The sequence below is a fragment of the Gavialis gangeticus genome, unplaced genomic scaffold (assembly GCF_001723915.1).
Source record: "Gavialis gangeticus isolate Ggan-Ray unplaced genomic scaffold, GavGan_comp1, whole genome shotgun sequence".
NCBI classification, from domain to species: domain Eukaryota; kingdom Metazoa; phylum Chordata; order Crocodylia; family Gavialidae; genus Gavialis; species Gavialis gangeticus.
Genome location: NW_017728996.1, coordinates 47843598 through 47853503, shown reverse-complemented (window position 1 = coordinate 47853503; position 9906 = coordinate 47843598). Strand labels below are relative to the sequence as shown.

Here is a 9906-nt window from a genome sequence, read left to right as displayed (position 1 = left end):
AAAAAAAAAAAAAAAAAAAAAAAAGGGGTAGGATGGAGAGATCTTTACCCAGAAACACCCTGACCTTGGGTGGGGCCTAGCAGACTGATTAAAGTGAGTATGATTAAAGTCTGCTATTGCCTGCATAGCATTGTACATTCATTATCAAAGCACCTGGGGCCATTTTTGGGTTGAGTTTCAGCAAGCAATTGCAGGACTAACAGGAGGCTCATTGTAGGAGGTGCCTTGCTCCTGAGGGCTGCACTGGAGCTTGGAGGCTGGGCTCTGCCTGCTTTGTGACATATCAGGGGTCAGGCGTCTGCAGTACGTGCCTATAGGTGCCAACAGGGACCAGCATCTAAGTCACGTATGCAGTTCACTTAATGTTTAGTCAGGCAGACAGTGCAGAGTATCTCAGATGGTGTGTGCCTAACATCATATCAACCTTTGACAGATGAGTAACCTTTACCTGATTCAAAGTCCTTTGAGGTCTGTGGATAGACACCCCTTGACTTCAACGGGCTTTGGGTCACCATCTACATTTAAAACTTCTGTAAGGTCTCCATTGTGATCTCCATGTCCACCTTGGGGAGAAAGAGAAATAGGATTAGTGGGAGTAAACACCTACTCTGACAAATTTCTTTGTATGTTTGTAAGTCCCTCCTGTCACTTCCTAGACAAACCCACCTTGCCCTGTTAGACCCTGGCAATGGTTATTATAAAACAAAGCCTTGTCAGAAACATTGGAATTAGCCAGAAAATACACACTAGCAAAAATGCCACCACACAACTTTGCATGCATCACAACTGCTGAGGATTGGGGTTTTAACAGGGCATTATATAGAGGTGAGATGAAGCTTCCCATCTGCCCCACCAAAAACATTTGACTCCTTAACAACAGTTACATCTGGGAACTGCTGTCAATTGTGCCCAGCTGCTTTCACTGCATCAGATCAGAAACTGATAATATGAAGCTTTGTGGCTTTTTGTTGTGGTTGGAAACAGCTGGGTAGATATGTGAGTACCTGTGAGATTTGTTTTACCCAGGGGAAAGATGAAGGATACCAGAGGGAGTGACTTGGTTTGTTCAGTAATCAGGGTTGCTTTGTCTTCATAGGGCCTGGGGACTCTGGGATGTTGAGGATGTGACTGCCTGAATGAACATACAAACAAAGTCAGTGAAAATCATGTGGAAATAATGCCAAGGAATTCAAAGGGCTTTGTGCCTTTAGTTTTACATTCAACTACTTTGGATTTTAGTTAGAAAGTGAAAGATAAATGACTGTGAATTACAAAGTTAAGATGCTACTGAAGGGCTTAATGGTGACATCAGAGGATAGCACTCTATCCATCTGTTACCATAATGATTTGAGAGGCACAATCTGAATTCCCTGGGAATGAGAACTGCCTGCCCCACCTTCCAGAGCATGGCTGAGATCTCTTTGTTTGATGTCTTCAAATATCATGCCCACAACTTAAGGGAAGGAGACAGGTCCTGAGGTTAAGGTAGCAAGATGAAGAGGTAGTAAACCTGGATTCCATTCCTGGCTTTCTGAGGGACTTTCTGTATAATTTTATCCAACTCACTCAAACTGCTCCATACCTCAGTTTCTCTGCCTGTTAAATAAACCTATTAATGCCAGGGCAGGTTGTGCTGTAGACATAGCCTTCTAAGTTCTGTATTGTATATGGTATGTGAAAAAATGTTAGGACATGTGAAGACTTGTATGTTGTATATAAGACTTGATATTTAGTTTGGGGGTGATGCAAAGTTCACTACAAATGTAGCTTCTGGACTGAGAGTTATCCAGGTATTGGGAGATTTGCTACCTGCCTTTGTCTCTAATCAAGGGCAGTCCTTGAGGCAGTTTGATCTGTGGGAACTGAGTCTTAGAAGAAGGGACTGTTGGCATGATTTTTGAGCATCTCTTTTTCAGGACTGATGTGCAAGGTACATGTATCTGTGTTATCTGTGCTTTCTTCCTTCCTGTGGAGCTGAGGTGAAAGCTCTGGATATCTGCTGCCACTCAAAAGATGGCAACAATGCAAGGATTGTAACAGGAGATAGGTGTCAGAACCTGAGGTGACTGTAATGTTGTCTGATGAAGTTTGAGATCCACAGGGGGAAGGTATTGGAGCAAGGGCTTACTGTGTTGTAATGCTGAAATACAGCTCCATGCAAATAACAGGATAGTTGAAAAATGCAGTGCTGTGAAGTCATATGCAGCTTGGTTTTTCAAATTTAGAAACATTTGCTCCATTGTGAATGTTGAATCCTAGGAAATTGGTTGGAATCACTATTAAGACTATAGCAAAGTGTGGCTATGCTTGAAGCTTTAGAAGATGTACGAAGATGAAGGATACAGGGACTATTTCTTTAAATCTGTATTAGGGACCCAGGCAGAAGCAGAGCTGGTGATGTTTCTAGGCAGAAACTTTGTGGCAAAGCAGGGGCTTAGTACCTAAAGGGAAAATACTGTTTTTTCTTATTCTGAGAAAGTTCCTTGTCTCATTTTGGGAGAAAGCAACTCACTGTCCTTGCGAGAATTTATCACTGCTGCATAACTAACGCCACAGTAGGAGTCTTATCTGCTATTCCCTTTCCTTAATCATTGGACCATGATGCCCCCTTATAAAGAGCAGCCATGTGAATATGTTATTGTTAAACTCAGAATTGTAGAAATTTAGGGTTGGAAGGGACCTCAGCAGGTCATCTAGTCCAACCCCCTGCTCAAAGTAGGACCACCCCCAATAATATCATCCCAGCCAAAGCTATATCTAGGCAAGTCTTAAAAACCTCCAAAGATGGAGATTTCACAACCTCTTTGGGTAACCTGTTCCAGTGCTTTACTTGTTAAACTGCAAGTCTGCAGCAGCTCTGTGGCCCTCACACACAAGCCAAACCCTACTCATTCTGGCCAAAAGCCAAGTATGAGGAAAGAAACCTCAAGGGATTCAGCTAAGAAGCCACACAGTCCAGGGATCCAGAGGATACAGTTAAAAATAGGACACTTCCATTCATGATTACATAGCTCAGGGATGCCAGTAAGTGAGTGTCTAAGCCAAGGTCTCTGCTAGAATATGGGATGGCTCAAGGTGACGTCATCTCTAATTTCCCACAGAAACCGCACAATCTATAAAGGCAGAGCAAATTCTTTGGGCATCAGTTTGCATATAGGAAACCAGGTTACCTCAGAGATCAATCTGCATCCCTTCTGGAGAAACAGTGGGCCCCTGCCCTGCAAAGAAATCTCTGTATCTGTTCATGTTTTGAGAACACATTGGGGATCTCAGGACATGGATAGGCATTTGGCCTACATAAAGAAATTAAGTGGTATTCCAAACACCCATGCATCATATTTGCTCTGGATGTGGCAACTGATGATATAGGAACAGATGCTCTTTTTTCTGCTTACTTGGCTTCATCCACTTTCTTTCTCAGTTTTATCATTGCCTCAACTGGACCAATTTTTTTTTGCCTTCACATCTTTAAGAAACCACTGTCTCCATGCCAGCTGTATGGTCCCAGTTTGCCCCTTAGCCTTAGGTTAGGGACAGACATTCAAAAAGCCTGAGCCTGAACTGATTCGATCTTTGCAGGATAGTTTAACCTGGCTAGGCTAAACCAGTTTGTAACCAGACAGACATCCAAGAAATGCAGGCACATGCCTGCAGTGGCTCAGGCTAGAAGCCGTGGGGCACTAGAGCAGCCCTCCCTTCCTTTCTATAGTGCTGAGCTGAGCGGGGTGTGGCCAGGCCAAGCAGGACACTATGATTAGGGCAGGGTCCATCCTCCTGAGCAGCCCAGCAGGGAATGTTTATCACCCCTAACTCAGTGTTTATCACCCCATTAAGAAAACAGAGGGACATTACCAGCTACCTGTTGATTCTGCCTTTGTCCTGTCTGCCACAGCTCAAAGGTAGCCAGCATGTGGTCTGCTAGGTAATGCAGAGAGGTGTCTGTGAGGGATGCGGGAATGCCTGCTTAGCAGAGAGTGGGGAGGGAAGGTGGGGAGCAGAAGCCAGGGAGATGCCTGCAGAGACTGCTGGAGCAGAGGAGAGGGGCCAGCCCTATGTGGAGCAGAGAGCCCCACCCAGCCAGAAAGCATGCTGGGACGCTCGTGGAGTCTGATTTAATTTAAACCAGCAAGGCATCTTGGACAGACATTGCACACACTGGTCTGAGCCAAATCAGTTAAGTCTGATACTACCTTCAACCAGGTTTTTTTCACACCTGTTTGAGCCATTTTCAAACTGGTTTATGTGCACGAGCTTCTGTTCTGTTACAGGTTTAAATCAGTTTGTGATCACTTAAACCAGGTTATGTATAATGTCTGTCCCTAGCCTTAATGATATACTTGGCACAGGAACTGTCCTTTGGTTTGTTTGACCTCATGTTCATCCATGCCTGTGATGAGGTACACATGATGAACTCTATCCATGTCCACCAGGCAGGGGAGGAGCTGAACCATCTAGATGACTTGATAACCTGCTCCAAGGACTTCTATCAGGCTCTGTTCACTCCTGTTCCTCACAGAAGCCACTCATAGTCTGATAAGGGGTATAGGTTTTAGCTGTGTTGGTCAAAGGACATAGTAGACAAAGAACCTTGTCCGCCCATAGTCTGCTAAGGACATGTAATCCTTGGTGTAGTTCAGTCTGGCATTTGAGAGGACATCTCCTACCCCTCTCTGGGAGGAGAGGGTATCTACCCATCCAACCTGCTGTGTAAGGCCCTTGTGCTTCCAAGGGAGGGTGAAGTATGCCCTATTACTTGACTTGCTCACAGTCTCTGGCATGTTAAGTATTGAACAACTTTCTGTGTCTGTCTCACTTGTTCCTGAGGGGAACAGCAAATTCTTTTCAGGGCTAATGGGCTGATTTGCCAAGTGCATTGACTCATCTCTTCTGTGTTTCTTACTTACAAGTCCTGTAAAGGTCAGGACAGGGGGTCTGGAAAGCCTATTAAATGCAAGGCCACATAAACAGCTCTGTCATTTACCGGTACTTAGCACTCGGGACAGACAGGTTTCCTCACCTTAACTTCAGGTGCAGCATCCAGTCCTCAAGTCCCTAGTACAGGCCTTGTCTATGAAAACCCCATCCTTCTGAGTTTGTTCATCACTGCTTGACCTGGAGCTGTTAGGAACCAGCATGGAAGAAAAGCCATGAGACAGAGGGTTATCAGGGTAGTGGAGTTTTCCTCAGGAGAAACGAATGGTTTCTTCCTCAAAGAGTTAATGAGATGTGAAGACCCTGCTTCTGGGGAAGCTCCCTGGTGAAGCATGCTCACACCGAAAACAGGACATCTAGGGAGGAAAAGATAAAATTTTTCCCTACTGGGGAGTATGAAGGGGCTTGGTAGTGGTGGAAGAGTTTAATGAGGGAAGATAAATGGGGACAGCATTAGAGTGCCAAGGGAGATGCATTGCCCATGCCACTAATGAGAGCCATGGCAGACCTGGGCATTGCTGATTCCCAAGTAGACCCAAGCAGCTCTCATTTCTCTATTTGTGCACATGGTCCCTCATTAGCCAACAGGCACTGAGGGAGGGTGCTGAGCTGAAAGGCCTCTTGTGGAAGCCTTTGCTATTCATCCTATTACTATGCAGGCAATAGTGCCAGGTGTCGTGAGCTTTGGAGGCTGCTGATTCCTTTTCTGCACTAAAGAAGTGATCATCTCAGAGGCCAAGGGAAGGGGTGAGAAAACAGACAGAAGCTGGGGGGTAACCAGGGAATGGCTTGGGAGCCCTTTGGGTCAATGTACATCTTTTTGTGAGAGAAAGGACAGCTCCGCAGCAGATGACTGCCTTGCTGACTGTTGACCTGAGTGTTCAGGAGCATGCTGGGGTGAGTAGGCTCATTTACCACTAAGGTCCTGAAGGGGATGACCTCTTACGAGGAAAGGGAGCCTCAGATACCAGAAGATGAACAAAGGAGGCAGCCATAGTTAGGTCATGTCTTGAGGGAAGCCATGGGATTAGCTGCTCAGGATAACAGTTGTGAAGGTGAGGGACTGACCTGCAGGCAGAAAGGAGCCACTGGAGCCTCATGGAGTTAGAGTTGGGGTTGATTGCATGGTCCAAGGGAGGTTTATTGCTTCAGTACTTCTGGGGCAGGAAGGTAAATTGGAGGATCTAAGAATTTGCCTACCTGGGGAGTCTGCATACGTGCCGAAAAAGAGGTGCAGGGAGGAGAATGGATTGAGTGAAGCTGGCTGCTGGTGGCTGCTGTCTTGGCTCTGCAGGTGCTTGGGGCTCTGGCTCTGGCTGTCCCTCTGGCTGCGGGCCCATGTGCAGAGGCAGAAGGTTTCCCTCAGGTGCCGAAGAACTTGGGAAGATTGTGCAGAACCCAACTCTCAGTTATCACAGTTAGAGGCAAAGCTCCCATATACTTCAGTGGGACCATAAGTGGCCTTGCTGTCTCTGTGGCTTTGGGACTTGGCTCCTTGGTCTCTATGGCTACTCTGTGTTTTTCTGGGCTCCCTGATGTGTGAGCAAAGGCTGTGGAGGAAAGACTGTCTGTGGATGCTTTCTGGGCCCCTGTTTGACTGGGAACCTGACCCAAACTTTCCTATGGCTGGTAGAGATGGAGGAAAGCCTTGGCATGTGCTGCACAGTGAACGTGTAACTGGGCTTTGGTCACCAACACACATGTTACAGGCCCCCATTTCACCCTCCATGGCCCAGGGGCTGCTCCCCAGTCTGAGATGGCAGGTGCCTCCTCTTGAGCTCTCTAAGGCTGCTGTGTTACTGTCTCCAACCCTCCACAGCCTGATCCACAGCCAAGGCCTGTGTTGTAGGAGAGCGGCAAGTGAGAAGACTGATGGGGGGTCCTGGGCAACAGACATGCCATCAGGATCCTTCAGGCACTTGAAATGTTCCCCTCTGCCTTGTGTCTGACCTGCTGCTTCCCTGAACTGCACATCACTGTAACTATAGACTAGAATGGGGAACTCGAACAAGTGTGAAGAGCCATGACTTGGAGAAAATCCCTGCCCCTGCTGAGTCTGAGACTGATGACCAAGGTTACTCCTCCCTTGATCCTGCAGCCACCGGCCAGAGAGCAGACACAGGACTGTGCCACTGACTGAACATTTCTTGGCTCACTGGTGCCATCTTGGGCACTATGTTACCACCCTGCAGAGATGCTCTTGGTGGTATCATGGGAAAGGCTGTGTATTGGAGGCCAAAGGCTGACATATTGGCTCCATTCCTTTTTCCCATGGAGACAGAGTTGGGAGCAAAAGGATTTGTGGGGAGCTAACTGTCCCCTCCTCCCCCAAGTAGCCTGACATTGAGAAATGGTGTTGCAGTCATGCCCTGTCTGCTAGCAGTGCTGCCGCTCAGTAGAAAATCCGATACATCTATTAGGAGCCATCAGAAAAGCATCAATAATGCCTATGCTGAGATGGCTGCTGGCTGACTGGTTAATACTTTAAGTGCCTGCTCTGTGGTCTGAAAAGCCCCTGCACCCAGGCAGGCTACATTTACCTGGAGTCCTAAGGCAAGGCCTGGACCCTCTTGGTCAGACTTGGGGTGTCTCAGAAGCTGTCTCCTGCTCTCCTCACAGGGCCATTTCTCGTCAGAGCCAAAACTGGGGGTTTCTTTAGGAATCAGCACAGCTGGGGCTCAATGGATTGTGACTTGGAGCTGACTAAGTGCACATTGGTATCATTCTGATTAACCACATATACTGCTGAGGAGATATTTGACTTTAAAACTGGATGCTGCTCCTGTTGAAGTTGATGGGAGCTTTGCCAGTCACTTTTACTCTGAGCAGAATCACATCACTGATGGCAGCCTAAGATTCTCAAAATCCCCAGTGACTTATGAGATCAGATTGCAGAAGGCAGCTGCTGCACAATAGCCCTAATGCAGTGGGATCAGGAGGACACGAACCCAATGATAAGGCAAATGACCAGGGTAACTGGGTTGTTAGGGGAAGCCCAGGCTGAAAGGAACGCAGTACCTAAGCAGCGGCCAGAGTTGTGTGGGTGGGAGCAGGTTTGCCAAAAGTGCATGGTTTCTACTGTGCTGGGACAACACGCTGTGGCTGAAGGATTGCAGATGGCATTTTGACGGTGACACGAGCATGTTTTGCCTTGTGCTAGGCTTCACAAAGGCATGGTCTCTTGATTGTTTCAGGCCAGATCCTCAGGTGGAATAAAGGAGGTGACTCCACTGAATTAAGTAGAGCTGCACCAATTTATATCAGTTGAGGGGTTGAATTGATTCTCTGGGCTGATACATAATGGCTTCTTTTATCGGTCTCCTTACAGACAGCTTTACCAATGCATCTCCTACACAGATCCCTGGCCAGATCCCTTTCACCGGTGCCCTGAACTGCTATGCACAGCTCTGTCAGTCCTACCTCTTTTCTATCCTGACTCTGTCCCCAGACTGAGGAACATGGTTAAACAAAAGCTCATTTTAAAGGCAAGCAAAATTTAAAGTAATGTCTGCAGCCCATAAAGCTTATTGCATAAAGCCATAATGGGCACAATCTTGTGCATTCAGCTTCCGTAGGAGATGAGATGAATTCCATTGCAATGGCCTCAATACCAAACTGCTCCTGTCTTCCAGAGCCATCAGGAGTGCCAGCCCCAAATGCCTACTACAGAGAGAACGTGCACCCGCCAGGAGAGCCTCATGCACCAGCCTACTCCTTGGGTGTCTACACTTGTTACTATAAGTATGACCCCAACCCAGCTCCCAACAGGTATAACCATGTGAAAGTGTTGGGACCTAAGCTCCCTGTCAAGTCATCTGCCCCCTGCTACAGCATGGCCTCCAGACTGGACTCAGGGGGCTATGCAGAGGACCTCGCCACAGGCCCTGGTCCAGCCTTTGTCAGTAGGCCTGAACCCAATGTCTACCTGAACCGGCAGCCTGCCTTCAGCATGAGAGAAAAATATGAGCCCTACAGAGAGCGCCTGCCTGGACCTGCAGACTACAAAGCAGAACACGTCACCATTACCAAGCTCAGGGCCCCAGACTTCAGCTTTGGGATCCGACACTCCAACTACCTCACACCCTTGATTGTTGACATAAAGGAGTGATCCAGAGCAGCGGCTGGGTCTGTGGGACTCTGAGCCCCAGAGCTGTTTTGCACATAGGACACCAGTGCATATTGCAGCACATTAACCCCGTGACCATAGCGCCCGTGGGTCCTGATTCAAGACCCAATGAAGTTAATGGCACCTGCTGGAAAGACTCCTATGGATCATGCTCTTCACTGGACACATCTCTATTACTGGCCCTGTAATTCACAGCATAATATGACTATGCTTGCCCGTAGTTAAGTCCCCTTAGCTCTCCCGGAATAGGTTGCTCCTTCCTGTTAGGTTAAAAATAAATCAATGAAAGCTTGTTTATTTAGCTTGAATTGAAGATGTTTTGGGAGAGGAGCTGAGCTGTGACATTCCAGTGCTAGCAGTCCTTGCCATCCTCCTCAGGGCTCTGTGGCCCTCAGAGAGGTGCATTTTTAACATCAGATGAATATTGAGCCACCTGTTTGTAAAGGGCTGGGTTCCTTGTGGCATCTCCAAGTGGAGTGCTGCTGTGTGACCTGAGCCAAATGGGCCAAGGAGGGGAGCACTTGGTGCGCCCAGGGGGTGTTTGTGAGAGTGTGGCTTACAAGCTGTTAGCTCAGCTCTCCCTTGAGGGGGGTGAGGGGTCTTGTCTCCTGGACAGCCCTGTTCCAGCTCCAGCCTGGCCACAGCTGTAGCAGGAGCCAGCTGCATCCAGCTGCCCTGGCTTTATCCCTGCAAGGGATTCCCTCTGCTAGAAGAATCCTCTGCTGACCATTTCTGACTGGTTTCTAATCTCTCTGAGACCTGCAGAGAGGCCAAGGACTGAGCATCCAGGTCACAGGAACTGATCTCCCTGTTGGGAGGGGACCTCTGTGTTGGACCTGGGGCCTTCT

The 9906-nt window shown here is 47.8% G+C and overlaps 1 protein-coding gene across 1 annotated transcript in view; it reads left to right on the top strand.

Moving 5' to 3' along the window:
* Positions 1-9340, top strand: part of ODF3L1 (outer dense fiber of sperm tails 3 like 1) — an 18089-nt gene extending 8749 nt beyond the window's left edge. The window contains exon 4 of the mRNA XM_019504439.1: positions 8565-9340. Within this exon, the coding sequence (XP_019359984.1) occupies positions 8565-9040 (476 nt within the window). The 3' untranslated portion in view covers positions 9041-9340. The remainder of the gene's footprint in view (positions 1-8564) is intronic.
* Positions 9341-9906: the final 566 nt, after the last annotated feature.